Raw genomic sequence first — 25,024 nt, forward strand, 5'->3', positions numbered from 1 at the left:
GAATTTCTGGTTGTGGAGCCATTGCTTGTTTTGCCATCTCAACCAACTGAGTATCTGCTTTTGCTTTTTATTATGGCTGGTTACTTGGTGAGTTTGCTCATTTTCAACTAAGCTTCAGAAACAGAGAAAGGGAACCAGGTTGGGGAAAGGGTCCAGCTACAATGAACACTACCATTGGTCTCCCCCAAGGTCAGAATAGCCAGAGGGGACTCTTCCCATATGAAATACCCCATATTCTTGCTTAATGGCTTATGTTTATAGCAGATTTCCTGAGTAGAAGCTTAAAGTAATCAGACGTTAATTAAACCACATCTAAAGATAACCAAAAGGTGTGATACTTCACCTTCCCAAACATTTTCAGCCTTCCTTTAATGCAATTAAAACCATAGCCAAGAGCAAAGAGCATGAAAAGTAGCAAGGAGTTGGCTTGCTGGATAATTTATATCATTTTTATGCATAACTTCTCACTTATCTCAGGCGGAAATGGAGAACTGTCTAGTCCCACACATTTGAAGCCAGTCGTCCCCATGAGAATACTATAAATTAACACACAATGAAATTGCATCTAAATTATTAATGGGTGATATTTCTGAATAAGAAGGAGATACCATCTATCTATTCTCACCTCTGTTGGTTTTTTCCTACTTCTAGGATGGCCCCGAAGCTGGACAGACTGTGAAGGTGAGTGCTTATTATGTGCATACAAATTAATAAGAGGCGATTATGAGAACTAATAAAAAATCACAACGAGTCATTTGCAGCACATTGCTGTTTCATTATGTTATCTTCGAGGTCAGAGAGACCCTCAGTGTTAGAGCCATAAATCCTGACATTATAAACTCTGCCAAACAATATGTTTCCCATTAGTTTACAAGACATTTACTTTTAGTAGTAAAATTATTATTGTGCAAATGCTAAAACAGAAACTAAATCAAGGAGTCCGGAAACAGAAGTCAAAGTGGTTCATGTGAGGGAGTGTCTAGGAAATAGCATGTGAGCTTCCTGTGGGTTTTTGCAGCCCCATGTTAAGCCTGGGGTGTCTTTGACACACCTTTGCTTCTTGACATAATCTGCTTTTGCTTCACTGTTCTTGAGTGTAGGGATAACCGCAGCAGTAGCATCAAACTGCCTCACTTCCTTCCTGTCTCTGTGCTTCTCTCTGTTCTCCTTCTTGTCACCCCCACACCTACTCTTTTCCTCCCTATGTACTTAATACCAAAGTTCAAACCTAATAGAGTCAGTGGAGCTCAAAGATGGGTTTTTAAGTGTGCTAGGAGAAGAAAGGAGGATTTATTAGGATAGTCTCTGCTTCTGTAAGTAAAAGTAAAATAATAAAATTCTGGCTGATTCAGAAGCTGGGTTTCAGCTCTTTTCATACAAACGCTAATTCCTATACGAGTAGATCCTGCACCTAAGTCATAGAAAAGGCTCTATTTTTGGTGCTAGAAGTCAGACGCAAGTCAGGCTGGGATGTTAATGTTACACTTTGTTGAAATAAAGTTTAATGGTTCAAAGACTAGCTGTGAGTGGATAAGGTGATGCCCACACAAACAGTGCCAAATAAACATAAGTTCCCTTTTGATCTTACTTTACTTTTGACTTTAACACAGCTATTCTGGGACTTTTAAAATAGAATCTCTGGGAAATACCTCTAAGAAGTAAAAGTTTATGTAGGGACTGCCACCATATGAGCCACCAAATTCCTTATCATAAAAGAGGGCTAGCCTCCTAATTGCTCCACACACAGGGTGTGGTGATAGACACAGAGACTTTCAGCTTTCCTCTATCCCACTGTCTCACCTCCACGTGAGGCTCTAAATATACAGATGCAAAGAAAGGATTTAATACCTGTGGCTTGTTTTTGAAATCAATTCTTGAAATGCAAAACACACATGTTTAAACTTGGTTCTCAGATTTTTTAAAACTCAGCATTCAGATGTAAATTCCAACTATACTGGATTGGTTAGATGCACTATGCAATATCTATTTGATGGAATTCCTTCAGCCATTGAAAGTCATACTGTCGAGGCATAGCTAGTGACACGGGAGAATGCACAAACTGTATTAAGTGGAATGCACAGAATGATAATAGGTACATAGTGAACGTAGCTGAAACTTATATGAATAGATAGGTTATATGATCTCAAAATTTCATTTAGCTGTTCTAAAGCGGGGTAGAAAATATTTGCTCTACAACAGGCTCTGAATAGAGACAGAAAGTAGATTAGTGGTTGCCAGGGACCGGGACAAGGAAAGAATGGGGAATGATTCCTAAAGGGTACAGGTTTCTTTTAGGGTAATGAAAACGTTGTGGACTTAGTGGTGATGGTCATGCGACATTGTGAATATAATAAAGCCACTGAATTGTACATCTTAAAGTGGTGAATTTTATGACATTTGAATTATCTGTTGACTAAAAATAATACACACACACATACACACACACACATAATAAATAAGCAGTGAGCCTAGCTGGGCTGATAACTATGGCTATAGATTATGTAGCTCCAATAGTAATTAATTTTTAATGTCCCAATTATCTGGCCAAAATGTGTAATGTTTTTGTTAGCTTTGATGGTGATGATGATGGACTAATTCTTAACATATAGTACTTATATATGAATTGTTAAATGTGGTTATTGTTATCACCACCCTGATTATTTAGCTTAAGTTGATTTTTTAAAAACAATTCTGTTTTCTAAATCAGCAGATTATGTTGTTTTGCACATCTTTCAATTGTTTCCAACCTGATCACAGAAGTCCCCTGATATGAATTAATGTGGATATCTTGACTCATTTGTAGAATATGGTGGTTAAAAGAAAACCACCATACACACACACACACACACACACACACACACACACACGTAAAATCCCAGAGAACAATGAAGGTTCCAAAGCTGTCCTTTAGACAAAGTATCCATATCTAAAGTTGTTGAATCTGCTTTTCAAAATGTGATCTGTGTATCACCTGCTTGAAAATTAACTTTGATATCAGTTAACAACAACAAAAACTTGATTCTCAGGTCTTATTCTAACCCTACTTATTTAGAATATTGTGACTGGGGCTTGGGAATCTTCACTATTAACAAGCACATCCCATGATACATATTTGCCAGCCTCAGTATTGTATGATGATAAAATATTGAGTGGCAATGGCCACATAATTATGACCCCTGGAAGCCAGTCTTGCAGTAGCCAGCCCCTCTAGGGGACAAAGCAGCATCTTTAATATTCAGCTGTCCAGTTGTGAAAACTACAATTCAAGACTGAGCATTTCATATTTTGAAATTCACACAGTTGCACATTTTAAGGCAGTATTTGACAACCTGCCATGGAAAGCACAGTGACTGTTCTCTTCATCTTTGCCTCCATGTCTCATTCTTGATATTCTGCCTGATCCCTGGGTTCTAAACCATTTCTGTCTCATGCTGAGTGGGTAATAGCAATAAGCCTGGTAATGGTCTTTGCCCCTGGAGCACCTGTTGTTATTGTTAATGAAGGTGCACCACTGAGTTAGCCTCTTGAACATGATACCACTGTAGGGTTTTTTGTTTCAGGGGCTTTAAATTCTGCTTTGCAAAGAACAAGCGTGGCCTCGCTTACTCAGTAAGGCACTTGTAGTCAGGAAAGGGAAATATCGAAGTGAAAAAGTGACCTCTTATTTCACAATTGATTATTAACTCTCCTTTTTGGGTTTAAAAGTAGTAGAACCCTGCCATCCACAAGGTGATTATTACAGCAGTTTGATGTCCTGCAGGCTTGAGAAATAATCTTTTTCTTTCAACTTCAACTGTACAGATCCAAACAGCCTCCCTGACCCTCCATCTGAAGTAGCTCTCTTAAAGCCCCTGCTCTCTGTCCTGGTGCATGATTTGATTTCTCTCAAGGTGTTCTTCGTTGTCTTTTATTTGTTTGGCTATGCACCTATACCTCTGTCTTTTCTGTAGTTCTTTGGGAAGGTAAGCTTGTGAGGACCTGGATTTTGTCATTGTTTATGATAGGTCTCAGGACGTGCTACCCCCAAAATATGCTAGCTCTGCATACTGAGTATTTTAAGGTGAAGGAAACTGAGAAAACTACGAAGCACAAAGATCACTCTCTGACCTTCTTCCATTTGTCTACCCTCAAGTGTGCCATAAAAGAATTATCTGACCTATCACCCCTGCAAGTAGGTCATAAGGTCCTCATTCCAGAGGAGTTCTGCCCTCTACTTACATGCCAAGAAGAATCTGAACAAATAGGCCTTGTTAAGTTTTCCCTAATTTATTACCATCAAATCATACTCTTTTATCGTCCAATCATACCTCTGCATGACTGTCCAAAAAAATACACAGTTGTCTTTAGTTCTTTATTTCTGAAGGCTCCCATGGCACATAAAAGATATATTAAATACATTTGTTAGGCTTTTCTCTTGTTAATCTGTATAGTGTTACAGGGGTCTGAGCCATGAACCAGGCAATGGGTAAGGAAATGATATGGCTTTTTCTCCCCTGTATTTTCTATGGCTATTTGTGTGAGGAAGAGAATGATGATGATAATGGAACTTTGCTTGTTGCTTGTTGGAACAAATCTCGTAAGTTTCTAATTTCAGTTAACATGAAGTAGAAGGCGATATGTATGTGTATTCCAGCATGCAGTCAGGGGTATTCCTGGAATCTCTATCAAAAGTCTCCTATATTCCAGGTGTTATTAACAAAGGCAAAATTTCCATGAATCAAGTTCTCAAATCATGTTCCAAAATGTAATTCCATCTAACCAAACCATCAAGGCAATATTCATTCCTTTAGAAGTGAAGCTGCTTAGTAAGTTTAATGTGAACTATCTTTTAGAAAAATTGGTATGTACATCTTTGGGTGGGAGGCGGTTTTAGGTATATTAAAGAGATATTTATTCCAGGCAGGTAATCTGGAATGTCATAAGAACTATTTATTCTTATGAATAAATAGTTCTTACACTCTTGCTTACACTCTTCTATGTTTGTGGTACTTGAATCTTCTACTTAGAAATTTAATTTTATAGTATTAATGCAGTGGGAAGTAGCTGTTAATAACTTTTGAGATATTAGAAATTACTTTTTAGATTGCTCTAGAAGAATAAGATAATTATTTATAGAAGTATAATTCAAAACTTAAAGGAGATAAAAAGGAAGCTCTTCTCTTCACTGAGAAGTTTCTGTGGTTCTAGAACAAATTTTCCATCCGAAAATTTGGTAATCTTTCAGATTCATGAAAATGAGGACATTTTATCTCTTAATTAAGTCTAGTAGTTAACATACTTTGGCATCAGTCAGAGGTTCCATTAGGAATATTAGCCCCTATTAACTTCCTAACTGTGCACCTTTGGATCAGCCTTTTAGCCTCTCTGAACATCTATTTCCTTGTTTTTGTGAATGCAGAAACCCTATCTATTATATTGAGTGATGGTGGAGAAAAACTGACGTATTCATGTTCAGTAGGTGGTACATGTAGCAGAAATTGGCTAGGATTTGGACATGGATATAGAATCTGACCAGTCTATCCCAGTTCAAATCCCAGCCCTGCCACATCATGGCCCTGGGAACTTGTACATGTTTCTTACCCTTAATCTCAATCTCAGTTTCTCATCTATAAAATAGGTTGCGGCTAGGCTTTCAGAGGATGTAACTAGCATTGAGGTGGTTTGTGGTCCTGCCAAATTCGCTTAATTATTATACACTGAATTCTCTTGCTATGAATGACTTCCTTTTGGTTAAATTCTTGAGAAAACTTGACTCTGATTATATGACTTGTGCTATTTGAATATCTTATTTGAACTTATTATAAAAATGACATTATTATAAACTTATAAAAATTTTCAATTTCTTGAAAATTCAGAAATCTGCCTTCTTATAATTGGGGAAAATAATACTGGCCCTGTCTGTCCGAACAGTTTTAGCCTCCGGTGTATGCGTAGATGATCATGAGTAAGTCGGGGTTATAAATTGATAGAATACTTCACAGATACCTAAAGAAGGAAACCTGCCTGCCCCACACTTTGCTGACTCAGCAGTTATGACATGGGGCCTAGGACTCTGTCCTAACAGGCACCACAAGTGATTCTGTTGGACACTTCCGTTTTCCGAAGCTGCTTTCCTGAAGGAGTGATAAGAAGCAGTTGTAGGGGCCGCTGCTCTCAACCCAAACCAATTCCTAGGAAAGATTTGGTGTGTACAGAAAAAGGGAAACCCGTATCTTGAGGACAGAAATGATTTTTCACTGTTACTTATTATTTTCATTTGGAAAGACACTTCAAGAAAGATGTAATTTGCTAAAGGACTTTTATCCTTTCATTACGGCCATGGTGAACGGTGCCTTGACTATGTTAATACCTAATGCATGTATTTACTGCATGAAGAATTGGTATCTTCAGGATGCTGTAGCTTTTATCTTATAGAATTGCCTTACAATTTGCATCTCTGCTCTCAGAATGAATCCAATTTGACTGAGTTGGCAAACCAAAAACCACTGCAGTGCTCAGGGGATGGGTTTGGGTGTACATGTGGGAGTGGATGCCTTTGAGAAGTGTTGAGGTTCCAAGCCCTTTCCCTCTGGCATGTAAATGTCTCTGACTTCCCCTCCCTTGCCCCCTCCTGGTGATCTGAGGCAAAACCCCCAGTCCCCAGCTCTCCAAGCAGAAGGGGCTCGGGGCCTGCCTGTCTCCTTTGGGAAACTTCCTCTCTCCTACTAAACCCTCAAGCCCTTTCCTAAGTAGATATCAAATCATTGAGTGTTTCCATTTCTAGTTTGCTAACTTTGATTTGCGTGGTGCCATTTGGATCAAAGCACTGAAAGAAAAATTAACCAAGTTCCCTAGTATTTTCACATTCTTACTTACTTTTTCCCTGTTCATTGGAACTCAAGGGCAGCTAAGGTGAATGGGATGGGAGAGATCCTGAAGCAGGGATGAGGGTGAGAAGAAAATGCAGGGAAGTTACAGCATAGTGATGACGAGTGAGGACTCTGGGGCCAGACTACCTGGTTTCAAACCCAGAGCTGTCGCCTTTCTGATAACCTTTCTGAGCCCCCACATTTATTCATAAATTAGAAAATGGAGGTCTTAAGAGTATCCTGTCTCCTGGGAGTGCTGTGAGGACCAAATGGATGAATGCATGTAAATCCCTGTAAAATAGTGCCTGGCACATAGTAAAGTCTCAATACATGTTCACCATTATTTTTATAATTCTTACGTCAGGCCTCACAACAACCTGCAAAAGTAGGCATTAATATTGTACACTTAGGGAAACTGAGGTTTAAAGAGTAAAATCACATACTGGAAAAGCACAGCTGACAGATAGTGGAATTGGGATTCAAACCCGAGCCTATCCAAAATTCCAACTCTTCATTATATCATAGGACCAGGCTGTTCCTAAAAATACTCTGTATACTGTAATCACAGTGGAAGACGCTCAAGCACAGGTTTTGTAAATATTTTGTCACCCTCTACAGATATTTATCTGTATTATGTTGCTCTGCTTGGAATAATGTTGGTTTCCATCTAAAAATATCCAGAGGGCAATCCCTGTTTAACTGTATTACACAGGTGAAGCTTAACTAACCTAAATGCTGCTTTATTGCTGTATGTCAATTTATAGCAGAATTATATGCTTTTAGTGTTTAATTTTTCATTAGTACTACCAAACAAATCTCCTTAGTAATTAGAGGCCCTGACATACAACAAAGTGGATAGTTGGCTGTTTAATTTATTTTGATATTTGTAATGCTAACACGTGGCACATATAGTAGGGACATTCAGTGTTTTATAGGATTCAGTAAACTATCTTTTGTACCTGAGGCTCAGAGCCTGCGATTTCTACTTAATCACTGTGAAGTCAGACCTCCTGTGAAAGGCAGGTGTTTTGTAGACCCTAAAATACCACCTAAATGTAAGGCGTTATTATTCAGTCAGCTTCTTCCCTTTATTGATGTAGTGAGGCCAGTCACTCACTGTTGTCATTTTGCTATAGGATACTAGTGCTCCATAACTAATCGTTGAAGGAGCCACTACTCTGCCTCACCATTTTGCTATGTGTGTTTCAAGCCTAGGAAGCCTAGGAAATCAAATGTAAAAATCTCTAACTCTAGGTAATCCGCTCATTCTAATTTCAAAGTTTTAAACCTGTGATATCTAAATAATAGGCTGGCCAAACTGTCAATTCTGTAAATAAATAAATAAACGCAGCCCAGTTAATCATGTGCAAAGATTCAGTACTTTTGATTAAATATTAGTGGCCAATTCAACCTCAGTAGATGAGCCATTTGTTTTATTTTTATTTTTTTGAGACAGAGTCTTGCTTTGTCACCAAGGCTGAAGTGCAGTGGCATGATCTCGGCTTATTACAACCTCTGCCTCCCCGGTTCAAATAATCCTCCCACCTCATCCTCCTGAGTAACTAGGACTACAGGCTGGAGTCACCACATCCAGCTATTTTTTGTATTTTTATTAGAGATGGGGTTTCACCACATTGGCCAGGCTGGTCTCAAGTGATCCTCCTGCCTTGGCCTCTTAAAGTGCTCTGGAACCATTTGTTTTAGACTACACCACATCCTTAAATACAGAATGGGGAATGAAAGCCCATACAATAATGTGTGCCTTGATTGAAATTGGGCCTTTTAGCTGAAACAGATCCTAAATGTTACAAACTTTTGATTGGGAGTTATTGACAGCAGGAAATAATAAAATAAAATAACAGGTTGCTTTTAGACTGCCCAATAAATTTATAAACATGTAGATCTATATATAGCTTAGAAGGAAGGACACAGATAGCATTGAGCTCTGGGTGGAGATAGTGAAGGGAAGCAGTGCAATGTGGGATGTGAATTGTACCCAGGGGTTTCGCCTTTACAATGTTTTGTTTTTAAATTGGGTAATGTGTACATGGTTGTTGATTCTATTATTTATATTTTAAAGTGCATTTGAAAAGAAAAATCAAGGGCCCCATTTGAAGACCTTTCCATTAAGAAATGACTGTTATAATGTATTCTCTTTGCTTTATTATCTTCAGCATGTATAACTAGTTCTCATGCCTCCTATTTTCAAATCTCGAGGATGGGGCCCATGAAGCCACTTTTTGAAAGGTCCACAGTTGATTCTGATGGTTACCCAGATATATCAACTGCAATTTCATTTATTTTTATAAATATATTTTGATCCTTGGTCTAGATGACCTAGACTTGATTCTTTCTCGATACTCATCTCAAATTATTCAGTTCCCTTCAGGCGCTCCTCTTTACCCTTTATGCCAAAGTCATTAATAAAGTAATTCTCAAGACACAAAAAGCAGCTGGAAAAGGTAAGGATTTCATGACTGAGCCAGGGTCAGATGGAAACCAGCTTAATGAATAATAGACAAGGCAACCTGCAGAGCCACAGACATGGAAGAATTAGAATAATGACCTTCCTGAGGACATTTGAGTGAAAAATGTTGAGATGGAGAGACTCTGTAATGGCCCTCAGGCCAAACATGGTGAGGAATCCTTTCCCTCCTTCTAAGTCAATTATGTTAGTGCTGGGAAAGGGTCATTTTGAAATTGTAACTTCACATATCATGAGGCATCCATCCTACCTCTAAGGGTCTAACAGATCCCTCCTCCAAAGAAGCCTCTTGTTTACCAAAATCAGGGAAATTGAAGCATATATCTTTGGAAGCCTTCTCAATCAGATTAATCCTAAACTTCAGGAGAGAAGGGAAAATAAAAAGAACCACACACACACAATGGTTTGAAATCCTAGGCTTATTTAACATAAAGATAATATTATTGGATTCCAGTAATGAAAACTTCCATTTCTTCCCCTGGTAGTTTATTCTTTTAAACAAGTTTTCCTTGTTCCTGACGTTACATGAAAAATGAAGATGGAATTCTTTAAGATGTTGACCTTGCCTAGGGTGGTTGAGAAGAACAACATTGAGTTAACAAAGTGAACACACCAAATATTCTTTTACTCTGTGGTGGAATTCATTTATCCTAATGTTCACATTCAAGTCTCCCACTCTGGGGTCCATGTATCCAGTACCTGTTCCCCCACAAAATATTTTCTTATCATGCTTTCCATCCCGGTGCCCTGACAAACAGCTCAACAGGGGCTTTTATTTGCGTTTAAATTCGTCTGTTGGTTGTAAATGGTATAAATTCCCAGATGTAATCAGGTTCTAGCAGTATAAGTTTGATGAAACTGTTCGGCCATGGAAGGAATAAATGTGACTCCAACCTCTGCTCCTCTATCAGATGACCATCGATGCATCTCACTCTTAAGGAAGAGACTCAGAGCAAGGGATAATTCAAGAATATCCCAGAGGGGCAAGTGACCTTGAAAGTCACCTAGCATCATCTACTACTTGACAGTTAATCACCCCTGTAGCATTGAAGTCTGTCTTTCATCTTCCTCTATACCTGGAAACTCAAAGCACTGTGAGGCAGCTGCTTCCAGTTCTGAATCGCTCTGATTTTGATTTCCTCACCACCAAAGTAGTCTGTTCCTCCCTTCCAGGAAATGAGCATCCTGCCTACTCATGTTTTTCTATCTGGCATTCATTCATTAATTTGTTCTTTTATCACCTACTATGTGCCAGATATTGTCACAGGCCCCGAGAACCTAAGAAGAATGAGACATAGTCCTTGTTTTCAAGCACAGACTTTGAAATGAACACCATAATGGAGGAAGGCTGAAAAAGTTGTAGAAGTTCTATAGTTAATATTAACTTATTACTCCAGTAAGTGTTTATTGAGTGCCTACTATGTGCCACGTACTCCCAGGCACTGGGTTTAACTGGAAGGCAAGACAGCCAAGGAGAAACTCGCAGCATATTGTCTTTTTCCCCTTACGTGAAAGGGAACAAATAAAATATTGCAGATTTGGGTTAATATTAGAAAACCTAAAACAAGGCGTTGTGAAATGGAATGACATGGTGGAAGGGGAATGAGATGGTGTGGCTACTTTAGATGGGGTGGTCATCAAAGGCCCACTGAAGAGATAACCTATAAACTGAGAACAGGGAATGACAGGGGCCCAGCCAGGTGAAGAACTGGAGAAGAAAGACCATTCTGGGAAGAGGAAATGGCAGTGGGAATGAGCTTGGCACAGTCTAGGAAATGGTTGAAGACCAGGTGGCAGAAGAGAACTGTGAAGAGGTGGGCAGGGAGCTGTTACACTGGGACTTATGCTGTGGTAAGGAATTGTAATGCAATTTTAAATGTATTTGATGTTTTGATGATACTCAGAGTATGTTTCAGGGCAGAGGGTATTTCACATGTGCTTATGATAGGTTTCCTAAATTGATTTGGTTTTTTAGTTTCTAAAACCACTTTTCTGAACTTGAAGAACTTTCTGCCATGTATATCTATCTTGGGTACTGTGGTTGTCACTCTAGCATTCTTTCTACCCTCCCTCTTGATTTAGTAGCCACAAAGTTAGGATGGGTTTGAACTCATCTTTAGCTCCAGGTGCAGACCTTATTTGATGCATGCCAGGGGTTGGCAGACTTCTTTTGTAAAAGGCCAGATAGTAAACATTTTAGGCTCGGAGGGCCAGATGGTCTTTGTCATAATTATATAACTGACTTTGCAGCACAAAAGCAGCTACAGAATATATGAAAATGAATTGTCACAAATGAGCATGGCTGTATTCCAATAAAACTTTATTTATAAAAGCAGTTGGTAGGCCAAATTTGGCCTGAGGGCCGTAATTTGCCCATTCCAGTCTAAGTCAGCTGTCTCTGCCACAGTAATGACTTTCATTAATCTTTTCCTAAGCTATTTAGAGTGTAGGATTCCCTTGACTTTAAGAATCCTACACTGTAAGGGATTGGAGTCCCATCATCATGGAGGACTTAGATGCATTGGTTGTGGATGGGCTGTTTTCTCCCCTACTGCTTATGAACAAGAAAGCAGGTAACTAACAGCTTCTAGCAGTCATCTTATAATTTCTAGGGCATTCTGCCTCAGAACAAAACAGATGCTGAGGCTGGAATGGCAGAGACAGAAAGAAGCTGGATACTAGGTGACATTACTGGATTGTTGAATTAACCAGACTTGAAGCCTGCATTACATCTAGACTTTTAAATTAGGTGATCTGGCCAGGCATGGTGGCTCACACCTGTAATCCCAGCACTTTGGGAGGCTGAGGTGGGCAGATTACCTGAGGTCAGGAGTTCAAGACCAGCCTGCCCAACGTGGTGAAACCCTGTCTCTACTAAAAATACAAAAATTAGCCAGGTGTGGTGGCCCACACCTGTAATCCCAGCTACTTGGGAGGCTGAAGCACAAGAATCGCTTGAACCCAGGAGGCAGTGGAGGTTGCAGCGAGCTGAAATTGAACCACTGAACTCTAGCCTGAAAAAATTAGGTGACCAATAAAGTCCTGTATTGTTTAAGCCAGTTGGAGTTGGAATTTTTGCTGTGTCTAACAGAAGACATGTTCAACTAGATTATCTACTCTAAAATATTCAGTTATTGTTGTTTCTTAATATGCTTAACTGGCAGTTTGAGTAAACAATTTCTAAAGTGCCTCTGCATATGTGCAATACTCATCACATGCCAGTGGGAATCTTTGAGTGAAAGTCTGTGAATCAATGGCCCTAGAAGAGCTTAACTTCCAATAGGTTCCCTCTGGTGCATGACCACACGGTAATTCCATTAACTTTAACGATGGTAGTGCTGCACAAAATGGGCCCTGTTAGTCTAGTCTCTCCTTTCTTTTTAGCATTAAATCTTATCCTGCAGCTAGTTTTTCAGGGTAAAGTATGTGTACCAATGCCATTCATTTCTTGCCCTTTATTAAAATATGCAGGGCTCTCTCTCCCAGGGAGGGAGTGCTAAGTGAGTAGGTTAAAAATGAATCCGCTGCCCCATTTGTCGACTGCGAGAAAACCCCAGAGTCAGAGACATCAATGGATTATTATTGATTGTTGTAAGATCCAATAAAATCATAAATATGGCTCAAAACAATTACTGTGGCCACATTAGCAAATTATCAGATCTATAACTTGCTTTGGAGCCTGGCCTCAGAGATTTAAATAAAGTGCCGGAGGGAGGCAAGTTGTATTTTAGAAATGTGACAACCAGGGCTGGGATAAAGAAATTTATGATTTAATTTGCTGTGCAATCTAATTGCGAATAACTATTGGATTTCGAAAAAGTGGACTTTGATTAGGTTTAGGTGTCAGAAATAAACTGGAAATATGGGTCAGTTTATACTTCTCTGAAAGTCTGTAGGGAAGGGGAGAGGAAGGTATTCGTTACAAGGAATGACTTTCTCAGGTGACCTTCCACCCTTCCCTCTGTGTCCTTATTTCCTGTGTTGGAATAATTGGATTATACCTCAGACTGGCTGGCTCTTTCCAGAGAACCGCTTTTTACTTTCTTCACCAAGTGTCAGTTTCCCCCCATTTAGAAATAAATCAATTCAAAATGAAATTACCCAGAGCATTCATTTTTCACCATCTAGTAAATGAATCTCTCTAAAGAACATGAGGTCCTCCCTTTTTGGTTCAGGCTTAATAAAATCCTTCTTTTCAGTGGAAGTGGTATAGAACTAGTGTCTCTGCCTTTTCTAGGCTTTTCCTCTCTGGTGGCTTACTAGGCAATATTTGCTCCATAAAATGTGTATTGGCACGTTCATAGATTCCTGGGAGTATTTTGTGAAGATCTAACCTGAAGTTGAGCTGCCTGGTTTAAATTTCTAACCCACAGCAGGCTGGAGAAAAGCCTCCAATGGCATTGCATCATCCATTAGCCACTGTAGCCGTTCATCTGCGGCCCTGGCCTCAGCTGCACTCTGATGACAAGCACACCGGTGGCTAGATTTTCAGGAATGGATTGGCTCATCTTTTAGCTCACTTTAGGAAAACAGAAAAGCAATTTGCACAAAGATAAAACAGATTTCATAGTGATCTGTGTAGAACTGGCCAACAGATTTCTACAGGCAGTCAGCGAAAGCATGAAAACCCAGCTGAGAAATGATAAATTACTGCTAACTATCCTAATTATCCCTTGATACTCTGTGTTGAAACCTGACTAAATTTTGCTGAAACTTACAAATAGGGAAGAAATTTAAGGTTTAATAAATTATACATAATAGAAATGCTTAAAAAAATAGAAAGATAGCCACAGCAGAAGGGCTTATATTTATCACCCCACTGTCTCCTGAGCCTTAGAAAAAGGTGGGGGTAGAGAGGGGTTATTAGATAAATTGTAATTTTAATTGCAAACCTAATTGATGATACTCAGCATGCTTATTAGGTCAAGGAAGACTATGAGTCACCTCTCAAGGTCATTACATTAATAGAGTAAGCATGTAATTTGTGATAAGTTGATTTGTGAACATCACATTCTTCTCTTTAAACAGAATAACCACCATTAGTTTTTAAGGTTCACATACTGACTGTGTGTGTTTCTTTGTATTTTAGGACAATCATCTTGTACTAACCCATCTTTTGGTTTTATAGTTATAGCTTTAGTGCTTTTAATATATAAATGCATTTCAAATTCCTCCAGCAACGACTAACATTTTACCAGCTGTCTTATTCCATTGTTGAGTAACCCCAGCTAGAATAGTTTGCTTTTTCATTTCCTTTCTTTTTATTATTGTGAACCAGCACTTTGCTTCTCTGAAATATTTGCCCTGTGGTCCTCTTTCAGACTTCTCTGGTAATTTGGATTGATTCTCTATTTCTTCTTCTACCTAGACACTTTGTAGAAGTGGAAAGAAAATGTATTATTCTCCCTTTAAAGAATCATCAGTGCCTCTGGCTGTGTACATGGCATGATTTTTACCCCTTTCCCAAACTGGTTCCTCCAACCTCAGGGTTCTTCTCTAGTTGATGACTGTTCTATTTTAAACGTGTTGCCTAGAATCACATGAGGGCATCCAGATGGTACAGGAACAAGTATTTATTGCAGTACTTAGAATATAGTAGGCTCTCAGTAAATGCTTTTTGAACATGAGCATGGTTTCACCAAGTATAGAGCCTCAGGTCTGGACATTCTTGTTGCAGATGAAGTTTGTAGAATATGAAACGATCAGAAGGATCTTGTTTGTAGGCACTGTCATAATGAGGATTTTGTTGGTTCTTTTTCATATTTTGAAGAGCAGTGAATCTGATGAGTGATACAGAGGTTCTGTCATTTCACTATCCTCAGGACCATCTGGTCAGCAATAGAATGGCTTCTCAATCTCATTGTGGACAAATGCTAGCAATGGAATAAATTCTCAATTACTATTCATCATTAAGTAGTGATCTTTGCAGGTGCTTTCCATACCTAAGGTGTTTGACTGACTATTCTCATGTCTAATACCCACCAGGCTTTCATGTTAATCATTTTTCTTTCAGTAGGCATACAAAGGGCATCTGGAGCCCTTTGGACTCTTTGGGGATGACAATTAGAAGCATAATTTTAATTAAAAGCAGCTAACTCATTAAATTTTGTGGGCTGGGAGGATCATAGAATCTTTTAAGTATTCGAAAGCTGCAGACTTTTTCCATGGGAAAATTCACATACACACAAAATGTTGCATTTGATTTCAGGGGCCTCCTATTCCCCTGAGGCCTACCCATGGACTGCTAGACTGAATTTCCCTGACTTGTTATCTTCCAACTGAATATTCAGGGAACATTGTATTTTTTGCCTAAATGATGGGGTGAATCTTGAGGCAGGTCACAAAGAGCCACATTCTACCCTTGTTTGCAAAATGTTTCTCTCACTCATGGGAAATGCATGCTTTAAGTATTTAAATCTGACTCTGTCCACTATTAGCTATTTGCATTTGTTTTCTTGGTTACAAAAGTGGAATAATAATACCCCCTGCTGTCAGGATTTAGTGAGTATTAAATAAGAGCATGAATGGGGAGGTCTCTGCACAGTGCTTAGCACACACTGTTTTTATTCACCTGTTTTGTGTTTTTGAGAACCCACTACATGTTCACTTCAATTTCTATGATGAAAAAACCATAGACAAAGCCAGTGTCATCCTGGCCCTCAAAAAGAACATCATCTCACTGGGCGTGGTGGCTCATGCCTGTAATCCCAGCAATTTGGGAGACCGAGGTGGGCAGACCACGAGGTCAGGAGATTGAGACCATCCTGGCTAACACAATGAAACCCCGTCTCTACTAAAAAAAAAAAAAATACAAAAAATTAGCCTGGTGTGGTGGTGGACGCCTGTAGTCTCAGCTGCTTGGGTGGCTGAGGCAGGAGAATGGCGTGAACCCAGGAGAAGGAGTTCGCAGTGAGCCGATATCGCACCACTGTACTCCAGCCTGGGAGACAGAGTGAGACTACATCTCAAAAAAGAAGAAAAAAGAAAAAAAGAATGTCATCTCGCTCCCTTCTTCTTTATCTATAGTAGTTTTGGCCTCACCCCTGTGAGGAGGAAAGGCTGATTAGAGAGTCCGATGAAAACCCTGGAGAAGAGATTAAAATGGATTTCAGTTTAGTGTCAGTCCCCCTTTTGATGGGCCCAGACTTACTAATGTTGAGCAGGTTGGTTTCCTAAGCCATCTAAGCAAGTGAGTCAAATGAAATGGAATGTGCCTAGTTGGTTCTTTATGTTGAAGACTGAGGTCTACCAGGTGCTATGTGTGGTTTAGAGTGGGAAGGGAAGATTTCCTCCAGATACACAGTTTGTCTGCAAAGCATGGTGCCTAAGACGTGCTTTCACCATCAAGGAGCATTTTGTTACTTTATACCTTGCATCATGGATTTTTTTAAGTGGATAATAGCATAATTTAAAAAATATTACCATCATAGCTGAAATAGAACATTACTCTGGTGTTAAGTTTACAATAACAGAAAGTGAGGATTTTCTTAACCTCTGAAGACCGGATGTGATGATAAGCCAAGCTCTCAGTTCGCAAGAACTCATTCCAATTAGTTGTTGAAGTTTAATTACCTCCTCAAGAGACTAAGTTTGACTTTAAGTTAGAGTTAACACACTTGAGAGGTGAAAGCTAGGCGTTGGGATGCAAGGGTTAAGTTTAGAGTTAAGAAAGTTGAATCTTCAGTTAGATTCAAGAGAGTAAATTTGGAGATAGAATTGAATTTGAAGTTAACTTTTAAATTTGATAAGGTTTTGTTCTGTTGTATTTTTTTTTCTAAATGCCTGCATCAGATTTTCTTTGTAATTTCCTGTTGCAACAGCAGATTTGTACTATGCTGGACAAGATTGTCAGAAGGGATGAACAGAGCTGGGAACATTCAGACCCTCACTGGGTGGGAAGTTTCCCTAGCTAAGTTGGAGATCGATGGTTCTCTGCTACCCTGGAAGAGCCTCTCTCCTTTTGTACCTACAACAACCTCCACCACCACCTTCTTATATTGACTCACAAGAACATTTGTTAGGCAAACACTCTGCCATCTGTTGTGCAGACAGGGCTTCCAGGCAGAGTAGAAACAGGTGTGGCATCAAAGTAACTTAGTGCATAGACAAGGTGAAAGGAGGGCTTAAAAACTGCATATCATGTTCTGAGCTTTATACCTCCTTGGCCCATGGCAGGTGGACCTGAAATTCCATGTCTTATCAATGGCAACCCTTTGTAACCAGTTTGGGCTTTGGATTTGGTACCACACAGCTTTATGGAAGGACACTTGGGGCCATCATTTTACTTGCAAACAGAAATAGGCTTTGTGGTGTGAGTTCTTCCCTGAGATTTGTTTTGAATGTGTAGCTGCTTTGCAGTCCCCACACAGGCTGTCAGCTAATGAGGGCAGTGGAAGTACGTTCCTTAACTTGTTCTTTCAGAAGTGTTGCATTACCAGAGCTGTGAGAAGAGTTTGTTCCTATTGTCAGATGCGGCATGGGATTTTTTTCTTTTTGCCTTTTCAAATTTCAGGAAAGAATGAGTTCTTTTGCAGAAATGTTGTCAAGAGAACTTCTTCTATGATGATGTGTTAATGCAATTCTAATTGTTTCTCTGCAGATGGATTGAGTATTGCTGACAGAAGTCTATGTACCTTCCCTAAACGGGTTGGTGGTTACCTATTTTTTTACAATAAATGTAATGAGCATCTATTTGTATTGATAATAATACTTTGCAGTGGTTTAATAATTTGCAGTTTATAAAGGTTTTTGTGTCACATGGCTTATCTTATTTCTGTAAGGCAGAGTAGTACAGGGATTAATACTTTGCAACCCAAAAAGCCAGGGTTCAAATACTGCTCTTCTGCTTCCTAGCTCCATGATCCTGGACAAGTTATTTAATATCTCTGAGCTTCACTTTCCTTATCTGTAAAAGAGACATAATGATGGTGCTTGGTGTCATAGAGTTGTTACGAGAATAGTAAGAGTTGAGGGAGGTATGGGACTTATGACAGTGCCTAGAATATGGTATGACTCAGTGTATGTTAGCTATTATTTAAGTATTAACACTATCAATAGTATTAATTTTCCCCAGCATTGAGTGAGGTCGCTGTGGTGCCAGGAATTTTATTCTCATGTTAAAGGTGAAGTAACTGAGGCTCAGAGGGAAGCAGTAACTTGCCCAAGACCTAGAATCCAGTCAGAGGCAGAGTTGAACAGGAACTGAGACCCCGTGACATCCCCAACATCAAGAAAATGGTGGAGTCCTAGTGAATCAGCTCCCACAGCTGGTTTTGATAGCGCCAACCTCATCAGAATGTGGCAAATAAGCTCAGCTCCCAGCAGCGACTTTTAAACCACATTGAATTGTCTGTGGAGAACAGGATCTGGAAGTCTTCGTTTGAGAGAAGACACCTTCTCTCAGGTAGAGTTTTGTAAACTGGGAAGGTAGAGAGGCTGTTTGCAAATTGGGATTTGAGGTTTCATAAATCCTCCCGTTCTTAGGCTGAGTGAACACCTCTCTTAAATGACAAACGCATTCCACGCTCACATAAGTGTTATTTTAGAATATTCACACCACTGTTTTAATATAGTCCAGGGATAACCAGTTTTCTCTTTAAAACACGTATTGATCACCTGCTTTGTAGGATGTTACAACCTCCGGGTGAAGAAGCTGTGTGAGACTCAGTACCTGTCTTTCAGGGAGCTCCAATTCTGTAGGAAGAGCAAGAAACTAACATAGATAACCAGAAATAGGAGGCAACATGTTGTAACAACCAAGGAGTGAGTTCAAGATGAAAAGCAAACACCATGGATTTTGGTGGTTAAAGAAATTTCCTGGACATAAGAAAACTTTCTTACCTATTGAAGTTGTTCTACCAGAAGAGAAGAGGGAGATGGCCTAAGTGAAACATTAGAGAGGGAGGAACCACTAGTAGGATGAAATATGTTGTAGAAAATTATTTCATTAATGACCTGGACTTCTTATGGGTAGAATAACTAAATCCAGTGTTTAAAGAAAAATATCATCAGTTTGAAAAAAGTCGGCAAGTGTGTGGTAGATTCGTGTCATTGTAGCCAGAAGCATTTTCAGTCCTGCCTTCATATCTGGGACCTGAGTCTTTATGCTGACACTGTTGCAAGGGTATGATGGTGACTTTCACATTCTCTCTGTTCTGTGACTAAGCTGCATGTCAATGTCTGTGGCACAGATGACAGCTGTATCCTCTGCTTTACTTCTGCTGTTCTCTGCACAAAGCACTATGAAACCAAGAAAATGAAGGAGGCGCAAAGTGGGATCTCCTATGGGAAAAACTCTAATTGATATTTAGTAGAAATCAGGTACTCTGAATTCAAAGATGAAATACTAGTTTTTGCCTTATGTTTTGATCATCAGCTGTTTGATCCAGTCTCTGGAAATAATGTCTTTGGGGTAGTTTTCTGAAAATCCTGATGTGGTGTTGGTATATACTTCTAAAGAAGCACTAATAGGCAAATGCTTTGGATTTAGTTAAGACTGTACCCATCGATCCAATTGAAATATCCTACAAATTGATTTTAGCATTAGTGTTTATTTAAATTAAAACTGGCATCTATGGACCCCTTGGGAAGCTTCATTGTAGAAGTAATTCTTAAATGTACCACCCCAAGAAAACAATATAAGTTACTCAGGGCAAATATATGTCTCATTTGGTTAGATTTTAAAGTGCAATGTGTGGCAATGAGTAATAGTACTAATTTCTGAAGGGAAATAGTAGGGGAAAGAGGCTTGGACTCTGGGCTTCATGCTCTGCATTCTTATCCCATACTGTTTAGTTCTACAGCCTTGGACAAATCTTTCATTGTTTTCTTCCTCTGTTCCTTTTTACTTCATTTTTATGTTCCTCTCTCCCTCATCTCCTTTTCCCTGCATACATTAAGACTCTTTTAGTTGCAAGTGTCAGAAAATCCAAACTGGCTACAGTAAATGGACGTAAATGATCACACAATTAAACAGTTCAAGGGAAATTTCTGACTTCAGATATGGCTTGATCCAGGGACTCAAGACTCTGTGTTTCTCTCTCCGTCTGTGTTTCTCTTTCTCTGTGAAGGGACTGGCATGAACCTAGGTATAAAGGTGGCAGGAGTGAGTTGAGCATCTTGGCTGACATGTGGCTGTGTGAAGAGGATCAGGGAGACAAGCACCTGTTGAGCAGTTTCAGGTTCTGAGCATAAAAAGCCTCAGGAGCCTGGGTCTGCTCTCAGAATTTGACTCCGAAAGTATTCAGGACTGATGGAAGGAATGAGGAAGGGACTGAGATGAAAAGAAAGGTACTTCCTAGAGAATAAGCTGATACTCGTGAATAGGATGAGACTTAAGCCTGGGGTACTAATGTATCTGTCCGCTTGGGGTTATAATAACAGCCAAGGTGAGACAAGTGAAATTATAAGGATGTGATAAATACAAGTTGAATACAAGACCCCATTAGCTAAAGGATTGCTGTGGAACCCAGTAGAACCTAGATATCTATCAGGATCATTTCCATTGGAGGCCAAAACAAGTCAAATGCACACAGCAAATACTTGACAAAATATCTTTCTACCTGGAGAAGATCTTTGTCTTTTCTCTAAATACCAAAATATCACTAAAAGTCTATATGATATTGTGTTTACCGTGTAAATTTACATTCACAAAAGCTGTGGTTTTCTGTTTGCAATATCAGACACTACTATACAATATCATTCATCCATTCGTTATTCACTGAGCACCTGCTGAGTAACACCCACTGTCACACATGGCCTGATGCTGCTTCTTGCTGAATAAAACAGATGTGGCCCTTGATCTCATGGAGCTGATAGTCTGCTGAAGTCTTGTCAATCCTCAGGTTTACCCAGAACACCTCCTCTTGATTTTTAAGATTTGAACTCATGAAAGGAATGTTGTCTCTGGGAAAGACAACTGGAAAATGTAATTGATAACCCTCTTCAACTCTAGAGTCCTTCTTTCAACATTACTATGTGTTTATGAATTATAAAAAATTATTTCCTAGAGTCTTTTGATCTTGATTTATGGCAAAAGCTCATAATGACTATTTTTAAAATGACTTAATAAGTGAGCAGTCTTGCCTCTATTCTAAAATGCCAGTAGATCACTTAAGTGTCATTTGTTAAACCTCTTTGGTCAGTGAAAACCCTCTCATTGTTTTTTCCCAAGTGGCCATTGAGCCACATCACACCAGCCTAGTTATTTGCTCATGTTGCTCTATCTACTTTTGGCTGGTGTGGATTATTATTAATTATTTCTTCACAGGCTGCTAGACAAGAGTTATGATACAGTAATGGTAAATGCTCACAAAGATAAAATGCCCTAATTAGGGAGCCAAGTTAAGAAGTAAGCAGTTTTCAAAGTGGATTGAGATCTGGTGAGAGCAGGTTCCCCTCATCTGCTTCCATATGATTTGCAGTGCCAACTGCTTGCTTAATTTAGAACAATATACTTTCTCTAAATGTATTTTTAAGATTCACATTTATTCCTTTAATAGCTGATTTAAATGAACTAGTAACTGATACAAATCCACAGGAAAAAGAATTAGAATTGCTCACGATTGAGGCAAACATGGTGCTTGGCACTGAAAACATTCAGATCGTCCCCCTCACTCTCATCATGCCAAATAGAGCCCTGCGAGCAAACACAGATCTCACTGGGGACATTTTCATAGTTTCTTTTCTGATTACAGAGATGATACTTGCTCATTACAGATACTTTTGGAAAATACATAAAAATATAATGCAGGAAATTACAATCATCCGTGGTTAAATTTATATTTATATTTTAGCTGATGTCTTTTTAAAAACTACCACCAGATTAAAAAAAGCTTCATAGAGTATGAGGTTTCCTATTACTTCTCACTAAAGGTTAAAAACAACAAATCAGCATAAAAATAAAGCTTTGCTAAGTTTGTCTTCTCATCCATCTCTTGACACTTTCTTCTACTTTGTACTAGAAATAAAGTTCTCTGTGGAGGAAGAGTAGGGAGGAACCCTTGCTACTGGAAAGTAATCCTCTGTTTTCTGTCTGTCTCTTTCTATCTCTGATATTTGTGGAGAGGAGTATGTCTTTTTGATATAATGGAATCTGGGCAGTTGAACACAATTTGTTTAGAATAAATCAATGTGGAAATTTACAGGGGAAGGGAGGTCAGGTGACAGGTAGGAAGCTTCACATTCCCTGAGAATGACTCCCTATGAAGACACCCAACTCAGTGCAGATGTTCTTCTTGTTGAAGGGACATAATGAGATCTGCTCTCTTCCTGTTACTTAGGTATAGATTGTAGAATGCGATTGTTTTGCAAAATAAAACATTCTTTATACTGTATTTTGATATCTCAGAGTCTAACATGCCCAGCCCTCAGACACCCTGTGCCATGGTGAGGTAGTTATTTGGAATGTCTCTTGTCTTCGCATGGTCACTTCTGAACTCATTGTTGGAGTGAATATTAACCTGAGTATGAAAGAGCAAGCAATGTCTCACTTTAAGTAGAACTAAAGCTGGGGCCTTGCTTCATTCCCTAGGTACTGGCTGAGGGTTGGAATGGAAGTCCTAATGTGATGGAGAAGTCAGCCATCTCATTCCCTCTGCAGCTAAATTGACCTAGTAAAAAGGCTATCTCCATATTCTCAAAGATTTCCAGGAACTCAGGAGTTCACAGTTTCCTCATCTGCTGAAGTGGGGACAGGGGGTCTGGCTTGATATGAGAATATCTGCCTTTCCTGCAAGAAAATTTGTCTGCCATTGGAAGGCCGAGAAAAATCACTGTTCATCTATTTTTTCCAATTTCCAGGTACTTCAGATTGGCTCCCCTTCCTAGAACCTCTTTGTAATGGCCAGACCTCCATCATCCCTACCCCAAACTGCCTCTCAATGTGCACAGTCTAGAGAATCTAGAAAATGCTTAGAGCATTCATTTGTATTCATTGAGCTGAAATTATGCATGGTGTCAGCATAGGTGGGAGAATCTGTCTTAGAGTGACTCAGCAAATACCACCTGTCCTTTACTTTTGGGAGTTTGCCCCTGTTTGCTCCTGCTCGAGGACCTAACTGCATTCCCCTATCTTGGAGGGCTTGTCCTACTTCCTGCTTACTTAACCTCTGCTTCTGATGAAGCCCTTGGCTCAGGACCCCACAGGGAAGTCATCCTTGATCTTTTGGGTGTTTGCTCCTTTATTTTGAGATCCTTATCTCAGTTTGAAATCCTCATGCTTAAGTGTGATGATTTTATTAAAATCCATCTTCTCCAGAAGACTGTAAGCTCATGAGAACAGGGGACATGTGTGTTCCCACTGCTTAGAGGAGCGCCAGACACATAGAACTCAGAAAATACCTGATTGAATAAATGAATGGGTGAATGATGAATAGATGGGTGAATAAATGAGTGAATGGATGAATGAGAGATGCTGTGATTATAATGTTCAGGTAAAGGTCTATTTATTTAAAAAGAAAATGTTTACAATTTTGCTTTATTCGATAATGTTTCACATAAACCAACAATAGACTCCACCAGGGCATAAGAGATGGGAGAAATACCAAACAAAGAAATATCAAAGAGAGGTGGGAGAGTCATTCATGAAACTTCTTAAATTTTTAGTCCTACTTTTAAAAGGTAAAGTCAGATATATTCTCGGGTTGTTCCTGCATTTTTAACGAAGTTAACTTTCGAATATTCAACACTGAAGGTGACCTGCAGTATCTCTGGCTCAATTTTGGAAGCTGCCTGAGAATTTCACATGTTCTGTTCCTTCCAGACTTCCAGGAAGAGTCAGAGCCTCACACTTTTTACTTGAAAAGCCGATATGCAGAGATGCATTCCCTATAAACCTCCCAAATGTGTGAAATAATTACCCAGGAAACAAAAGAGAGGGACTCCTGCAGTCATACATTCATTCAAGATTCTACATGAGGCATTTTTCTCTAGTGGGTCAGGTTGCAGCTTGTTCCCCTTTTTAAAATATATTACAAGCTATGTTATTAAAATGTACTGAAGGCTTCTGGTACAGGAAAAAGGAAAATAAGACTTTAGATGGGACAGACATCTCTAGTACCCCAAGTTTTTCTTTCCTTTAACTATCCCTTCACTTGGAAAAATATAAGTAGGCCATGTAGAGAAATGCCTAATGTGAATTTCTCCTAATAGTCCCAAACTCGTCTTTCAAATTACTACAAAAGCAATTCAGGATTTTTAGTGCCAGATTGATGAAAAAAAGTGCATATTAAGCTTTCTTATTAATTAAAGGCAGTGAGGAAAGAGTCATCCTAGCTCAAATTTATAAAAACAAATAATGCTTGGAAATGAGCTTGCAATATAAAACTGGGTGATGCTGTGTGTTAATACAGTTCGCCTTCGTGTTAGATATCATTGCCGTGAAGTATTAAAACAACTAATTACTGGTGTGCTGCAGGAAAGACGAAAATGACAAGATTGTGAATGTGGTTTCAAGTTGGACTTGGAAAACCATTCAAGAAAACTCTTTAGAGAAACAGATTTGCTTTCATCCCATGAAACACAGAAGACGAACTAATAGATCATCCTTGGCTCTAATTTCTAACCTTGTTCACAGCCAAGCTCACTTATACCAGGTGAATGATGTTCTGGGTCATCACAAGAAGTGGCTGGTATGATGAAAACTTTTACAGAGTTTCAGGAAAAGCAGTCCTATATATATATATATATATAT

At 39.2% G+C, this 25,024-nt stretch overlaps 1 protein-coding gene across 1 annotated transcript in view; it reads left to right on the top strand.

Annotated features, from left to right (window-relative positions):
• FHIT (fragile histidine triad) overlaps positions 1 to 25,024 on the top strand; it is a 1,487,281-nt gene that overhangs the window by 1,223,380 nt on the left and 238,877 nt on the right. The window contains exon 10 of the mRNA XM_011947204.1: positions 652 to 681. Coding sequence (XP_011802594.1) covers positions 652 to 681 — 30 coding nt within the window. The remainder of the gene's footprint in view (positions 1 to 651; positions 682 to 25,024) is intronic.

Source organism: Colobus angolensis, unplaced genomic scaffold (genome assembly GCF_000951035.1).
Source record: "Colobus angolensis palliatus isolate OR3802 unplaced genomic scaffold, Cang.pa_1.0 Scaffold26, whole genome shotgun sequence".
Lineage (NCBI taxonomy): Eukaryota > Metazoa > Chordata > Mammalia > Primates > Cercopithecidae > Colobus > Colobus angolensis.